General features: G+C 38.4%; 1 protein-coding gene across 3 annotated transcripts in view; it reads right to left on the bottom strand.

Moving 5' to 3' along the window:
- CDKL5 (cyclin dependent kinase like 5) overlaps positions 1-17,234 on the bottom strand; it is a 64,110-nt gene that overhangs the window by 27,132 nt on the left and 19,744 nt on the right. For all 3 annotated transcript variants that reach the window (XM_083501846.1, XM_083501848.1, XM_083501847.1), the window contains exons 4-8: positions 13,017-13,062; positions 9,432-9,568; positions 7,383-7,503; positions 6,885-6,944; positions 4,003-4,093 (exon numbers count right to left, since the gene is read on the bottom strand). In XM_083501846.1, coding sequence (XP_083357972.1) covers positions 4,003-4,093; positions 6,885-6,944; positions 7,383-7,503; positions 9,432-9,568; positions 13,017-13,062 — 455 coding nt within the window. The remainder of the gene's footprint in view (positions 1-4,002; positions 4,094-6,884; positions 6,945-7,382; positions 7,504-9,431; positions 9,569-13,016; positions 13,063-17,234) is intronic.

The raw sequence follows: 17,234 nt of genomic DNA, 5'->3' as shown, positions 1-17,234 counted from the left end.
GTTTGGAGATATTCTTCTGGCGCTTCTCACAATCTTTTCGTTTTAACTACCTCAAGCAATTTGGTATCGTCACCAAACTTCACAACGCACTCCTAATGAACAAGTTAAAAAGCACAGGTCCCATAACTGATCCTTGCGGGACTCTACTTTCTACATTCATACATTGGGAGAACTGTCCATTTATTCCTACTCTATACTTCCAGTTTCTTAACCATAAGCAGCAAACTTAGCAGAAAGGTGCTGCATCAAGCCTTACATATCCAGAAAGTAAGATAGTGTTTTTAGGATAAAGTAAGATGGTGTTTTTAGGAGAATCGAGGTGGTTGAGGAAAGCCTTTCTGGTCTCTCCTTCCTTTTTCCATGGGTAATAACTGGGCTTTTTTCTTTAAAAAAAAAAAAATGTTTAGGGGTACTCTCATTTTGACTCAAGAAAATCACCATTTTATAGTTCAAATCGGGGGAAATAAATACAGTAAATGAACAAAAGTACAAAGATTCCCAAAATGTTTAGGGGTATGCATACCCCTGTGTACCCCCAGAAAAAAAAACATTGGGTAATAAGAACATAATAACAGCCTTGCTGAATCAGGCCACTCGTCCATCTAGTTCAGCATTCTGTTCTCACAGTGGTCAACTAGATGCGCATGGGAAGCTTGCAAGCAAGACCAAAGCATAATGTACTTTCATGGGTACATTCCACACAATAAAAACCTGAATGCCCAGAATGTCTTCCTAGCAAATATTGTTTAAATGATACAAAAGAGACTCATGTTTAAACTGAATATGCATGTGCATATGTTCAATTTGCTGCTGCCAGAATTGCAAACAGTATGTAGATCTCATAAATGAGAATCAGCCAAGAGACAAAATACTTGAGTTTTATCTGAGCAAACTATGTGATTACCTGGCAGGAGCTTACATTAATAGGGTTGCTATATTTCAAAAGGTGAAAATCTGGTATATAACAATCCATGGCCAGTGTTTCCTCTGTGCTTGGAATGACTTTGTTTTAAGGCATGGCTGTCTGTAACTATTATTGCTACCTGTAACTATTATTGCTACCTGTAATTTTTTGCCCTATAGGACGCACCGGCCCATAGGACGCACCTAGTTTCCAGGGGGGGAAATCAAGGGAAAAAATATGATTCCCCCCCCCCCACAGTTCTGGGAGCAGTGGACAGGCTGCACGCAGCCTGTGCGCTACTCCAAGACCTTCTCCCTGCTTTTGCGGGAGGTGGCGGAATTCCCCCACCTCCCGCAAAAGCCCACAGGAGCCCCGCGTGACTCCTGCAGGCTTTTCGACCAGGAGGGAGAAGGGACTGAAACGGCCAGTCAGTCCCTTCTCCCTCCTCAGGGAAAAGCCCCCAAGAGCGGCGCACTCTTTAAAGGGTGCGTGGCTCCTGCGGGCTTTTCTAGGAGATGGGGGAATTTCCCCCCCCCCCCCCCGTAGAAAAGCCAGCAGAAGCCACGGAGCCCCTTTAAAGAGCGCGAGGCTTTTTGGAGGGGAAAAAGTGCGTCTTATAGGGCGAAAAATACGGTATATTACTTTCACATTATGTTTTTGAAAAGTCAACAGTGTTCTTCATGTTTCTCTGACCTTGGTCGTCCCTCTGTCCTTCTAACCAACTACAAGTAACTGCTGCTTTCTACTTCAATGGGAAAAAAAACATTTAAAAATAACCACTCTCTTTTCCCTTGCAAAAAATAAATCCCAAATTTACAGCAACAGTTGATGGGTATACCTCTTTCCCCTTATACTGCAGTACACTAGCCCCCTGATGCTGAAAGTTTATTTTCAGTTGCTTTCTTCACATTTACCATACATAAATATTGGCGTATAAAGGCCAAATCAGGACTAGTCTTGGTTTGCTCTGCTATCCCCAATACAGTCTCCAAAGCGCATCAAAAGATGCACCAAAGCCAAGAAGTTACTCCTGCTGATAGAAATGTTAAAATTGAAGCTACAGCAAGCAACTCCCGATAACACCCCTCTAAGGATAATATCTGCACAGATGTCCAATTCAAACAGCAGTGGAATAAGCTATCTCTTATTATTAAGTTTATATTACTACAGAGTAACGAAGGTTTTCAATAATACTGTGAACTCACAAAACAAATACAACTAAAATGCAACCATGAAAGCTATTTAAAAATAATTAAAATACAAATTATCTTAAGAATGAACAGGAATGTAAGAGAGAGGAAGCTCTTCATAGTCATGCTAGTAAAAGCTTTACAATTCTTGTAAGTCAAGGGAAATTATAGGTTATTACCATGGGAAAAAGTCATAAAATATTTGGTAGTATAATTAGCTATTTGTCAGGTTTCCCTGCTCTCTTTCAGGCTTATTAAAATGGCACTGTAGCATATAAGGAATTCAAAACTCTAATGTTTTCAACACTCAGAAAAATATATATAAAACAGCTAAAGTGCAAAAAATGACCCATATTAATTATAATCATAACCACAAAGAAAGAAAGATGTGTGGGCTATACCTGGAGCATCTAAAATTATTTCTTTATCCATATTAAAATAAAGTCACACTTTGGAAGCACATAACTCAAGAAATAGTGAAATTTGATGTATCTTAATATACACTGCTGCATACGTATACTATATGTGTCATTTAAATTGTATTCAAATGAATTTAAAATTTATTCAAGAGCTGCATTACCTTACCCAGAAATTTTAATTTTGGGGGGGAATGGGATTTTATGGGCCCCACTCATCCACTTCACAATAATTATTGCCCAGACCATTTTTTCTTGAGTTGAACAGCCTTTAAGCAGAAACGCAGGCTGATGTTAAATGCACCTTTCAATTTAACATGTCTTTTTATGTGCAAATAAAAATGGGAACAATGGGATTGCAGGTATCAAAGGACGATTTCCTCCTCTGCTGTGGCCCTGAGGAAAATCCCCATTTGAAAGCTTAGAGGGGAAAACCCACAATGGCACCAATGCGAAATTTCTTCCCTGATGGAAATGGCAACTTCAGAGAAGAGATTTTCTTCAGGAGTGCAGCAAGGTAGAAAGGGGTTAAATTTACCTTTCACAGCAGCAGCTAGCTGAACTGAGTTGAGATCATTTTAATTTCTTTTAGTATTTTAATTTTTGTATGGTTGTGATTTTTTCCCCTTGATTTTAGTGTTTTATCTTTTTGTAAACCATTTTGAGGTTTGTTTGTTTGTTTGTTTTTACAATCAAAGCAGTGTATAAATTTCATGAAATAAATAAATAAAATGCAGAGACACATTTAAAGTCAGATCTAAGATGGACCAAGACTTGAAGAAATGACAAGAGGTAAGAGACAATAGAATATGGGGAGGGGCAGAACAATCCCCAGGGTTGAGCTACAATACTGCATATGGTGAATGACAGTCTCATAGTGACTCTCACAGCGCTGACCAGAATGGAAGAGGATAAGGCATGCAGGAAGTTCAGATGCTGGTAATTGGAACATAATGTGGTAACATGTAAGGAAATAAGACACACAAACTGACCAGATGCTTGGAGAATGTGTATATAAAAGAAAAACCAAGAAAGTGAGAGAAAAACTGACCCAGTTTTCGAATCTATAAATCAAAGGTATCAGAAGCTTGACTACCAGGAGGCCACATGAATATCTGCTGGGCAGGGCTCTTCACACACACATTCCTGGGCTCTATGGAATGCTCAAATGAATGGGCTCCAAACGGATGCCAAAATATACAGTCTAGTTGCTGCAGAAGTTGACCATCTGTGGCCCAAAACATGTAAGGCTAACAGATTTCATTAGAATCCAATCCTATAAAAACATTTTTGCTTTTTTTTTTTTTTAGAACGATGAAATGACTAAATTAGGCTTCAATTTAGTGCTGATTATGAAACTAGCCAATGGAAATAAGCAACGAAAATAATAATTAAATATGCTCCTTATTGAAGGTTAAAACTTTAGCAACCAAATGCTAGTTAGTGGATAAGATTTGCAAAATGGTACACTACCTACAGACAGATTACTTACCCAAGCAAGAGTTCAGGTGAACGATACCACCTGGTGGCCACATATTCTGTGTAGTTAGCATTGCTCCCTTCTGATAAATTCCGTGCAAAGCCTGTATCAGGGTAATTTGAAAATGACTTGAATGTGAATATACATTTATTTTAGCATTTTATTTTAGCATTTTATTTTAGCATTTTATTTTATTTTAATAATTTTTTATTAAATTTTCCACCGTAATAACACAAACCACAAAGAAAATGAAACACAAAAACAGAAAAGGAAAATTTTAGCAATTTAAGTTAAATGCTCTTTTTAAAGAAATTTATGAGCTATTTGCATGTCAGTTTTACTGCATTCCACACAAAAGCCACCTTGCCACTAGTTATTCAACATTAGCAGTCTTCAAATTTTTGTGCAAAAGGATCTTCTTTTTCCAGTTAAGTCAAGTCCTGTAGGTTATTCCACGAAGAGTAATGTAACATTAAGTGGCAGAAAAACAGATCCACAGAGAAGGCATTTGTATGCTAACCCAGAAGCAGCATAAACAGAAATATAATTAGTAGTTCACGCCCCGCCTCCTTTCCAGGCCTTCTGTGGAAGGGGAGAGGCAGCAAACTGGGATTCAAGTATGCATCTCTTGCGTTCGTCACAGACCTGGAAGTGTGGGGAAAGGAAGCTAAAGTCATTTGGCTCTTATTTCTTGTTGCTTCTATGGAATGTATGAAGTGGGTCATCCAGTTAAGTAGGAACACGAATGTTCGTTCTATCAGGATTCTACTGCTGGTAACAAGTATATCACTACTGCCTAGGAAAGGAGCTGCTTCTCTTAAAAGCCAAACCTACAGAATAGTGAGTTTTAGCCCTAATATGCTTCTGCTGTAGAACATGGGCACTCTTACCATGAATTCTTGTTTATGGATGGGGCTAGAGGCCACTTCTCTGATACGGATTTCCAACTGAACTATTTGATACTTATCCATTTGCAAACACATTTGATATTTCAGTAGTCTAAGTAAAACCCTGCATACTTCTACATAACTGCCCAAATGAGTAAGCCTAATCTTGTGGGAGGGAAACAGTCTCAAAACAGAGCAGATGTACTAGAGCATGAAACACCATAGTATAATAGCCAAGTGCATCTGTCACAATTAGTCTATGCTTAGTACTCTTCTCTCAACATTTTTACTAGCAAGAAATCGCACCTGCACAATACATGTCTAAGCAGCTACTGCACATTGTATAAGTACAAAGCACAGCATATTAAAGGCATAGCAGACAAACACTTCTAAAAAGCACTTATGTGTTAGCTTTGGACTCTTTCTTAAATAATAGTAAGAAACTAAGTGGAAAAAGAAAACCTTTCCCACACGCAAAAAAAAAATATCTGTAAGGAATCTTTCAGAAAAGCCTATCTGTCCTTTTTACTGTGAAACTGGTAAATTTCCAACGAATTTGGGTGTGTGTGTGTGTGTGTGTGTTCCTGAATCACAGAATGAAAACCGCTTCTATAAAAGAAGCTAAGAAACACAGACTTACAACAGCACGGTCCTATACAAGTCTACTCTGAAGTAAGTCTCACTGTTATCAACCAAGCTTATTCTCAGGTACAGGATTACAGCCTTAATGTTCTAAAAGCTCAAAAACACTGATATATTTTGCTTTCAAATTCAATGCTTCAGATCCTGAGTCTGATGATGAATAGAATACTGACGAGTATTTTGGCTAAGAATACCACAATTATTGGCTATTGTAGCTGTTCCAGGATTACTTATATGACAGAGCTCTCAAAATAGCAACCAAAATGTTTCGTGTCTGAGGTAACTCCCCTGTGAGGGAAAGTTACAACATTTGGGGCTTTTTAGTTTACGAAAAGTCAATTAAGGGGAGCATAGTGGAGGTATATAAGATCATGCGTGGTGGGTAAAGAACAGTTTCTCTTTCTCTCTCTCATAATACAGTGGTACCTCTGGTTACAAACTTAATTCGTTCTGGAGGCCCGTTCTTAACCTGAAACAGTTCTTAACCTGAGGTACCACTTTAGCTAATGGGGCCTCCCGCTGCTGCTGTGCCGCTGTCGTGTGATTTCTGTTCTCATCCTGAGGTAAAGTTCTTAATCCGGGGTACTACTTCCAGGTTAGCGGAGTCTATAATCCAAAGTGTTTTTAACCCGAGGTACCATTGTACTAAAAACACAGGAACATCCAATGGATGGTGGGATTTGCAGGACAGAGAAAGGGAAGTACTTTATACAGTGGGTAGTTTAACTATGGAACTCACTTCCATAGGCGGTGGAGATGGCTCTCAAAGATAATTAGACCAATTCATGGAGACTAAAGCTGCCAATGGCTATTAGTCATGGATGGTACCTACTACCTTCAAGATCATATACACTATGTCTCTGAATACTAGATAGAACGCCATAGCTGGATGTTGAATTCCACCTTATATCTTCACACACTTAGGCATTTCAGGGCAGCTCAAGTAATTCTCCTGTATCAGCACAACAAAATTAGGCCACAATCCTATGTATATTCAGAATTCCTTTAATTCAATGGTGTCGAGTCCCAGTCAGGTGGAGCTACAATTTCTGCCATTTATGCCCCAACTTTTACTGTGGGGTGAATGGATGTGTGCGTATGAGTCTATATGCATCTGTTTTTGCACTGAAATGCTAACTGGCAAACCATTCAAAGAACTGGACTATTTATTACTAGCAAAAGAGAAAACATTTTTGTTTTTATTGTAGAAACTAATTATCCTACAAAACATGTTAAAAAGAAAAGTTTTTCAGATGAAGCAAAACAAACAGTTCAAATTACAAATTTAAAGTCATAATATACATAACATAAAAACAAGACACCCTTTTAAAATAAGAGTGTGCTTAAAAAAATGAAAATCCTTACCAAAGTCACACAATTTCAAAATATCATTGTGGCTTATTAAGAGATTCTCTGGCTTGATATCTGAAATATTAAATGTGTAGGAAAAAATTAGCATCATAGCATTTCACTAGTTCTGCATTATTAATTGATTTATTAGTTATTTTTCACACTATTTATTTGAAATACAGAAAAATAAATGTTAACAAATTCTACTTTTGGGGTTGTATCAAATACTGCTGGCCTGCTCATGCAACAGACTTTGCAACAGACCTTCCTCCCCCGCCCTTCCCTGCAGTCATTTATGCACTGGCAAAATCTGCTCTAGAGGGTTGGGAGACTCGCTGTTACATATTTTGGGGCATACGGGGGGGGGGGGATACAGTCCCAGAAAATAAGATGGGTCCTAATCTCAGTGTCCAAGGCCAGGGTAATGAGGTTCACAAGGTAAGGAGAGGCAAAAATATGCATTAGAGGAAAGCTAAGTTTGTTGACACGTGTTCTTATTTCTGATATACTCACCTCTATGAACAATATCATTTTTATGACACCAATGAATTGCTTTTATTAGTTGATAAATATAGCTTTTTACTTTTTCAGGTGTAACTCCATTTGGCATTTCTTCTAGCAATTCAAGCATATTCTACGAGTGAAAGCATAATTATATTAGAGGCTAAAAAAAGTTAATCTAGATTACTACCATAAATGCAAAGTTTTAAAAAACTAATTATGCAACAACATCATGACTTATTAATATTACAGATATATTAATCTAACTTCATTTCAGAGAAAAGTCTACACACGTTCAATTTTTACAATAATCCAGAATATGGCAGTTAGTTAAGACTTCTGGTTCTGATACAAGACGACAGAAATCGGTTCTGCTTTCACAAAACTTAACAAGAATACTTGCAATAGTGTTTAAGCTACTTGTAACTTAAAACAAAGACAAATAGTATAAAAGGACAAATTTACAGTACGGCAGAACAAAGCAGAAACTTCTCTAAAGCTGGGTCTGAAAAGACTGGTATTCTGTACCAGCTACAATTTTCAGAGACGGCCTTACATAAAGTGTATCACAATGCAACAGTCAGAATGTAATCAAGACACATATAGCGACCAGATCTACTTTTTCCATTGAAGTGTACTGCTGGCACACCAGCCCAAGCTGTGCAAAAGTAATTCTGATCACTAGCTGACCATCCAGGAACAAAATCAATGGTGAGGTTGAAGCAACGGCTGGAAGTCAGGCTTAGGCAAACTCGGCACTCCAGATGTTTTGGGACTACAACTCCCATCATCCCTGACTACTGGTCCTGTTAGCTAGGGATGATGTGAGTTGGAGGGCCGAGTTTGCCTATACCTGGCTGCAGGTGCTTTTGCACAGCTTTCTATAGAGAGTACAGAGTTTTATTTTGTTCCATTGTTATGTCTGCTTAAACAGGTTTTTGAAAGCAATTGTGTAGATAATGGGTTTTTAGTTCCTCCTCTTGTTTATATTTGCTTCAAATTGCTGTGCATGGTTTTACTCTTGTTTTTAATTAGCAAACTGCTTGGGGTAACTTTATAAATCATATCCCATATCACAATTTGTTACCAGCTCTGGTTAACGGTAAAAACCATACACATGTTAAAGTTGTGATCCCATGCATGCTTACTTTGAAGTAAGTACTATTACATTAATCATCCATGGAGTATTATTTGGTCGCCAGGATTGGACCCATGGTGTGATCAGGGGTGAGCCTTGGACTACGGAATGAGCGCAGGATAAAGTCAAACAGAAAGTGGTCCCTTTCTCTCTAGATGATTAATAATTAGTTAATAACCTATGAAGGATTTTGGATATGGATTTATTAGGTATTCACCATTTAGTCAAATTATATTTTATATTACAAACTTGTGTTCTCCAGACTTTACTCAGAGGTTTCTAGTTTTCCTTACTGAAAGGCTTACAAGATGCTGGAAGTGTCTGTCAATTAATATCTATTGTCTGTCATTGGTTACGTCAAATAGGTAAGATTAGTCTCCAACAGACAGTAAAAATACAGGGTGAGTCCTTTAAAAGAGGCCCCGTGGATACAGAGTATCCTCTTTTAAAAGACTCACCCTGTATATTAGCTGTTCTTGCAAAACACATCTTATCTATAGGTGGTGAAACTACAGGTTAAGAAACAAACATTTCCTAGAAAAATAACTGAATGTAGAAGTAGCTACTAGTTAGGATCGGAAAAAAGAAGTTTTGCCACATTTGAATAGTGGCTTAATTTAAGAATTACTTGGTCAGAAAAGAATATCTTCATTTATTGTTCAAGAATGCACTAATAATTTGGTTATTTCCTGCAAGCCCACATGTCCAACTTTAAATCCTCCTAGTCCTAACTGATTTTGCTATCTTCTCGCTAGAGATGGATCTACTTTTGTGGAATAATGTAATCAAGCAAGTAGGAGCTGTTCATAATATTATTTCTGCAAGAATAAAAACTATAACAATTTTTGATGGATAAAAATAACTTCTTTTTTTAGTTTCAGGTTTAGGAACAAACACCCGAACTAATTTTTTTTTTAACTTACTTTTTCTACATATTCAAACACCAAATACAGTTTTCCTCTTCTTCTGAAAGCTTCTTTCAGCTCGACTATGTTTTCCTGTTTCAAAGTACGGAGCATTTTAAGTTCTCGTAAAGTAGTTTCTTTGACCTCTTCATTTTCTAAAAGTTAAAAAGGAAAGTTGGTAAAACTAACTTTAAAAAACAAAACAAAAAGCCTCCTTGTATGGAAAGAGATTCATTAAAATTTTGACACCAAGGAAAGTCTACCACTATCAATCCTCTATTCATATAGCATTACAAGTACTCCATCAATGCTAGTACGAAAGCATATTCTTAAAAACTATTATTATACTAGGGCTAAGGAAATGTATTATGATTTTTACATAGACAATGTTTGCATCTCAGAGGATAAACTAAAGAAAAACTAGAAAGATACAAGTGCCAAGTCTACTGTGGAGGTAGAGAACTCTCCTTTTTCCATTCAAAAGGTGTTAAGAGACGTGGCAACACATAAACTTTCAGAGTCTGAAGGTTTTATGAAGCACTCAAGTGGTAATACTAAGAGATTAATTTCAATACTGTACCGTGGTTTATTGAAATCAGAAGTGAATGGTACAAAAGGTCTTAAAATAACGTGGGAGCAAGAACTGAGTTTGAAACTAGAGGAACAGGAATGGCAGGCAAGATGGAACAAACCCCCATGTAGGTCCATCATACATTTTTAGTCACCAGAAGACAACATTCCTCTTTAACCAGGCCTTTGGCTAATTAAAACTCTATATCCTTCCAAATGTGTTGGGGAGAGTGTTATTGCTTTGTTTTGTTTTATTATGTATTTTGTGTTCCCATTTTGTATTTCTATGTTGCCACCCACCCTGAGATCTTCATGAAGGGCAGTATACAAATTTAACAAAATAATTAGTTTATTTAAACTAATAATTAATAATTAATTTAATAAAATAAAAATTAGTTGCAAGAAGAACTTTTTTGGGATGGGAAAGCAGACAGCATGAAGGGCTAAACAACCATTCTCTGCTAGAACACTCCCTCCCAAGTATGCTCTGTGATTGAGAAGTCTATCATTATATGTAACTGCTGAATTTTGCGCTAAGCTACACTGTTAAACATGCTTGTGATAGGTGAAACTCAACTTAAGAGGAAACTACTTCCAAGGAAACATGCTCTGAAATAAGTTGAAGTTTTTCGGTCATCCAAACCTTTCCCAATAGCTTACCTGTGGTTTGTTTACTGCCAACAAACCACAATCATGCAATTAACATCACATTTTGTTTTGCCCTAAACACTCGCTGTGAAGAACCCATGCCTTTCTGACTCTGAAGAATCAGTCTGAGTGAAAAGGAAAAGCTAGGAGAGCTTTCAAGTGGAGAGTAAGAACAAGTAATACTGCTTACTGTTCTACTTTCAACAACTGCCTGACAGGTGGAATGTCAGCAAGCGAGTTTATGTGTTAAGGAAATGCTGTACCAGGAAGGAGGGGTGCTGCCTGATGAATATCCATCAAATATGTACCCTGCCTCTCACCCACTGTAGCAGGAGAGAACAGCAACACACCAGCAACCTGAGTAACAGAGCAATTTTAGCTTCAGTAAGCTGGCACAACTTACCCCAGGTTAATTTACCCCCATTACAAACTCCATTTGGGAAGAATTTGACGTACACTGCTCTTTTTTGCAGGTTAAGTTCCACTAGGGTACTAGTTCAGGGAACCCAGCTAAAAGGTGACCCTTCCACAGCCTCAGAACACCCCTCTGGGGAGCTTACACCACCTTAACTTCCACCCGCTGAGCCAGGGTGAAAGACTTATCCCAACATAGCTCTGGCTGAAACTCCAAGGTGTCAGGTGTAGATTGCTTTAAATGTGTTTAGGATGGCAGCCCAAGTTTCAATTTCCATTTATCAAAAATAGTATGGTTTCTTAAAGCTGCCCAATTGAAGAAAGTAGACCATTTAACAGTAAAATTATGGAACAGGATCATTTTGATTGGAAATCAATTGGGTAGTTTGTAAAGGTCTGATTTGAAAGGGAAATATGGGTGGGTTGCAAATTGAAAATCTTATTTCAGGTGATCTGGATAGGAATTAAATGATTTATCTAAATGAAATTTGAATTCTAGTGATTATTTCTAAATTTGCACATGCAAATTCTATCCCCATTTAAGTCCTCTTCTTTGTTGGTGAATATCTTCTTTTTTGGTGATGTATAAGTGCCTACACTAAGTACAGGCCTTTATCCACTTCTTATGAGCAAATTGATGTGTTTTCCTAATTTTAAAAGCAATTCTTTCTCATACACGTGTGGGTCTCAGGTGGTACGTCTCCATAGTTTTGGGCATTGCACTTGGAGGAGGTAAAAAAGTACCTTACTTCACCAGTCTTACAGGAAACCAGGCAGAGGGCCTTCTCAGTAGTGGCACCTGCCCTGTGGAATGCTCACCCACCAGGTGTCAAAGAGAAAAAACTACCACCAGACTTTTAGAAGACATCTGAAGGCAGACCTCTTTAGGGAAGCTTTTAATGTTTAATATATTATTGTATTTTAATATTCTGTTGGAAGCCGCCCAGAGTGGCTGGGGAAACCCAGCCAGATGGGTCAGGTATGTATGTATGTATGTATGTATGAATGAATGAATGAATGAATGAATAAATAAATAAATAAATATATTATTATTATTATTATTATTATTATTATTATTATTATTATTATTTTATCTCATATAGGATAAAAGAGAATTTCACTCCCGAATATTTACACAAAGAAATCGGGAACATAGTAAGCTAGTCACAACTTTAATTCATGATTCTGTGAATCTGGGACGATCAATTATATGCCTGCTGCTTTCCCCTGAATTATGTTTGTGATGGAGTGTGTGTGACATCGACAGTAGACTATGTCAGCATCTATGACAAACTGATAATGAAAAAGGCCTTTTGAGATGATACAGAGTAGTTAAAAACTGTGAATCTGTATGAAATAAACTAGTAGCATATCAACGGCCCTATCAAAATCAAGAGTCCCATGTTCTCTAGTTAAAAATTCAAGAACTGAAGATTAATAAGACAAGAGTTTATTTCTATATTGGATATGAAAGCAAGTTTCTCAAAATTATAAGATCTAATTGCATCAGTTAAATCATTCTTAGTAAGTTTGAAGATCTACATGACATACAGAAAGATGGGGGGTATAAATAAATTATTATTATTATTATTATTATTATTATTGACTGCAACATAAAAAGTTTAACCTTCCTCCCTGAAAATAATTTTAACTACTTGGAATAAATTAAAGGGAGCCAGAAGTACCAAAAATAAAAGTTAAAATCTGTTCATAATGTGGAAAGCATACAGGTTTAACATTAAACATCTAGCATTGTCTCAGCAGAAGCTTTGGAACAAATCTCCTTAGGTCCCCTTTGCCACACAAAAGAGTTAGCTTTTAAGTAGCTATTGTGAGTCTCAGAAATAGTCAATGCTTAACACAAACGACACTAAAATAAGCATTATATAATGGGACAGATTTTTATCTTAAGACACAAAGCCTGCTGAATTTCATCACCAATGCATTGATACATACAAGTTGAAAAAATACCTTCACTGTCTTTGAACTTCTTAATGGCCACAATTTCATGTGTTTCCTATAAATAAAAAAGGCAGCAAAATCAGCTCTTTGTCAAACCACACAAATATCCCACCATCCAATAAACATCAAGGTTCTGCAATAAACTCTTACTTTCAGTTAGTATCTAGTGCTACTTTGTGTTCCAAATCTGTGAAGGCCTAGAAATGTTGTAGTTAAAAGCAGGGCTTTTATAGCTGTCCCCAAGGTTACAAGAAAAATTCTCGCTCAGAGGTCTGCAGTTCTTCCAATGTATTGGATTTTTAGTGGAGAATGTAAAGATCAGCTTTTTCACTTGGCATCTGAGCTGGCTGGCTAGTCTTTCTGGATCAACTAAATAGACCATTATGTTATTTTTTATGAGGTTTTATATTTGCTCGAATCCAAAGGGCCTGTTGCATACAGGAACACCTTTCAGCTAGTGCAAGGGGAGGAACTCCTTCCAGACTTTTTACCAAGTCCTCCTCTCATTGCAGCCATCACACCATATCATGTTATGACATGAGGGCTCTCCAGCTCTTTCAGGGCTGCAGGAGGAGGAGGAAGGTGCGAAAGCCTTTTAATGTCACCAAAACTCTACTTACACCCATGCCATGGGTGGTTGCTGTTGTTATGGGAGGGTGTTTGGGTTTTTGTTTTTGTTTTCTTTGGTAAGCCACCATGAGCCTTGGAGATGTGGCACAGAAATTAAAACAATAGTAAACACACTTTCAAAGAAACAAAGTAAATTAAAAATTAAATTAGAAGGAAAAAATACTTTTAATCACCAGGTGCAATGCAATATATGGATACACTGAATATATTACTATTCTTATATTGAAACCTGGCATTAAATCAATCTTTTGAGAATTAAATAAAGGTTCATAATATGAGATAAGCATCACAAGCATTTGAAGCTTATTCAATTGGGATTACTTATCTAAAACAAAATACCATCCTAGATCCTTTGGATAAAGCAGATGCCACTTTGGGAGGTTATTTTACGTATGTGTGGTTCTTCTAGAATACAAGTAAGGAAACCTCTGGTGCTTCGGCCAAATTGAAGTCACCAGGTCGGCCTATTGTGGCCCACCAGGCTGTCTCCCCCAGCCACAATCAGGGACAGGCAAAGCTATGGCTATAAAAAAACAATCCAGAACCCTAGAGTATGCTCCTGTTCGTTCCTTTGCAAACAAAAGGCTTCCACTGTTTCAAGTGGGTGCCAAATACAAGACTCAAAGCCATAGTCAGATCCACCATTGTATAATGTCAGGTGATTTGATGTCAGTTTTGGCTTGTAGAAGGCTGACCACAACAGGATCCAGCTCTCTGGCCAAAAGTGGCTCCACGTCCCTTTCTACCAGAACATTCGAAAGAAATGATCCAACTAATATTAACACTGAACAGAATCACTTTGCCACTTTCTACCATATTAATTACCTAGTTCTGAATAGTGAGTCTTCTCTTCAAATTGCACAGACTATGGTATAAAAGCTGTGAGCTTCTATTCATGCTAAACAGGTTGCACAGTAGCAACACTGAGAATTAAGGTGATTTCTTACTAAAGAATCAAAAGCATATAGAGTAAAAACCAAACAATTAACGATATATATTATTGATGCTGTTCCAATAACTAACTACTCCCTGCAAAAGCTGAAATACAAGAACTGCACAGGAAGTTACTTTATCAGAAGCTAGCCAGAAAGTCATAACAATCTACAGATGGCACTGCTTGTGAATTACTCTTTACATAATCATGGCAGTATTCCATATTTGCCATAAATGTTAATTAGTTTCAGGAAGACAAGTTCTACACTTGGTGAAGATGTAAGCTATGGAAGATTGTAAATTAGTAGGCAAGCTCTTGACTTTTAATAATCCTGTTTTGGCTAGGGAGCCCCCCCCCCCCCCCCGGCACCAGAATTCATACACTCTGGCCTTTTGGTCACTTCTGGTGCTAATCTTGTGATCCTTCAAGTGTAAGACAGGCCCATCCCACACATAACTTCCCTGTGTTTATCCAGGTTGAAGATGGTGGCATATAAGAATCATTTAACAAAAAAGTTTTTTGTTTAACAAGCTGTGTTTTAAAAGGCTTCCCTATTCACCCAGCTTCCAAAAAGCCAAGAAATTGCAGCTCTTAAGGGCCACACCCTGAACAGACATATCATTTAAGAAATAGTGTAGTAAGAGACACTGCACCTGCTACTCTACTGTCTATAGAGCCCTTGTCCAAGGAACAGGAGATGACCACTGCTGAGATGACCAGTTGGCAACGCTCCAGATAATGTTATTTCCTATTCATAATATACTGATTCTAACCCAATAAAGGCTTTGAACATCCCATGTATTGTTTCTCTGTCAGCAGGCACTGGTACACATGGGTTCTTCCCCCACACCCTCTCTAGTATGATTTAGCTTCACCTGGCCTCGGGATAGGCTTCTGAGTGGGTGGACTGAACATGAACCATGATGAGCTCAGAAGTAGTAGTCCCTCTTCTCCATGCTCAATCAAGCACCCTGTACTGTGAGGAGAGGGGGCAGTCCTCTAGATAATTTATTATGGTCAAAGACCAGCTCACATAACATAACACAATAAAAAACAGTGTTCATAAAGATAAAATATACAGTCGTAACAGATTGCAGCAATAGCTCATGAGTTAAAACTGAGATATATACATACACCCGTACAACTGAGATTTGGGCTACCATAAAAAACTGACCCTGAGGCACCCCAAAGGGCAACTTCAGCATTTCCCTAGTGAGCTATTTTATTCTAGAGGATGATCTGTGCCTACAAATCTGGGCACAGAATCTGGCTACGAGCCAGGTCATCTTATGATCTTTGCCTAAGAGGAGAGAATTAAGTTTAGACTTGTCTGAAAGATTGGCGAGCCTCTTCAGCAAAGGGTCAATGGTGTCTCTATGAATCTCAACATAAAAAGTAGGGGGCAGTCCTCTCAGAGTGCACAAATAGGTGGGTACTGCTGCCAGGGTATATGAGCCAGCCTGGTGGAGAAGGGCTGGGCTGGTTATGTGGGTTGCCAAGAGAGGGGGTGGGCCAAAAGGGCTGGTTGTCCCATGGGGGAGGCAGACTATTATTTTATGCAACAGTACTAATTGACCTAGGTGTGCCTGGGTGTCTAGGTCTGTAGGAATGCCACCTAGCAGGCCACCTCCTTCATTTTGACTGATAGGCCAGCCCTGCCAGGTAGCATTCCAGCAATTGTTAATTATGCCTCTTGTTTCCACTATTTGCCTTGGGTTCCTCAGACTCCCTTCCTGAAAGAGTTCTGTATATTCTGGCCCCCTCCCAATGGATGCTTGATAAAAATCTTTTTTCCCCCTTCAGTAGGTCTTGACCCCCTGTTCCACAGAGGGCTGTGAAAGCACCTCTCCAGGGCTCTTGCCTAGAGAGCTATGTAAGCTCTCTGTATTCTACTCAAAAACACTCAGAATGACGTCACACGCATGTGCAGAAGTGCCGAATCGCAACCCATGCACGTGCATGAATGCGGGTTGCATTCGCTTCTGGATGCGAACGGGGCTCTGGAACAGATCCCATTTACATCCAGAGGTACCACTGTACAGGGGTAACTGCTAACTGTGGCAGTGGGCCTTATATGTTATCTTGCATTCTGTCTGTATTGTGTGGCTGTGATCAGTGTACTATGATCAGTGGGCAGCTGCATTCTTTTCCATAGATCCCAGGGGTATATAGGCCATTTTCTGGTTGTGAGTTTCCCCACTACCAGACACAGGGGACACTGGCCACTCTGCCAGTGTATCTTTGGTCTGGCATAACATGAACACAGATTGCGAAAAGACTGCAATTAATATTGATTATATGAGTTTAAATTGATTAAAGCAAGAAGGTATCAGTTATACATGTCTCATGGCATAGTGCTCTGTGAGAGTCCAAATCCACCTCAGCACCTGTATTGCAGGACAAAAAATTTCTGCCTAGCCTACTTTCAGTTTACACCAATAATGTACAGTAGAATGGCTGCATACCTGCACTGCAGGGAGTTGGACTTGGCGTCCCTTCAAACTCTACAATTCTATGCTTCTGTGACCATGGTTCAAACTCTTACAACTAAAACAAGCCCACTGCAAACGATGGATTGTGAACCTGTTTTAAGCCACAAATATTCAATTCATACGAAAGCAGTCAAGATTTATGGAATCTGAAATTAAACATGGCATAAATTC

This window comes from Podarcis liolepis (genome assembly GCF_965112155.1).
Source record: "Podarcis liolepis genome assembly, chromosome: 4".
NCBI classification, from domain to species: domain Eukaryota; kingdom Metazoa; phylum Chordata; class Lepidosauria; order Squamata; family Lacertidae; genus Podarcis; species Podarcis liolepis.
The sequence above is the reverse complement of the archived record's forward strand: the minus strand, read 5'-3'. Positions and strand labels throughout refer to the sequence as shown.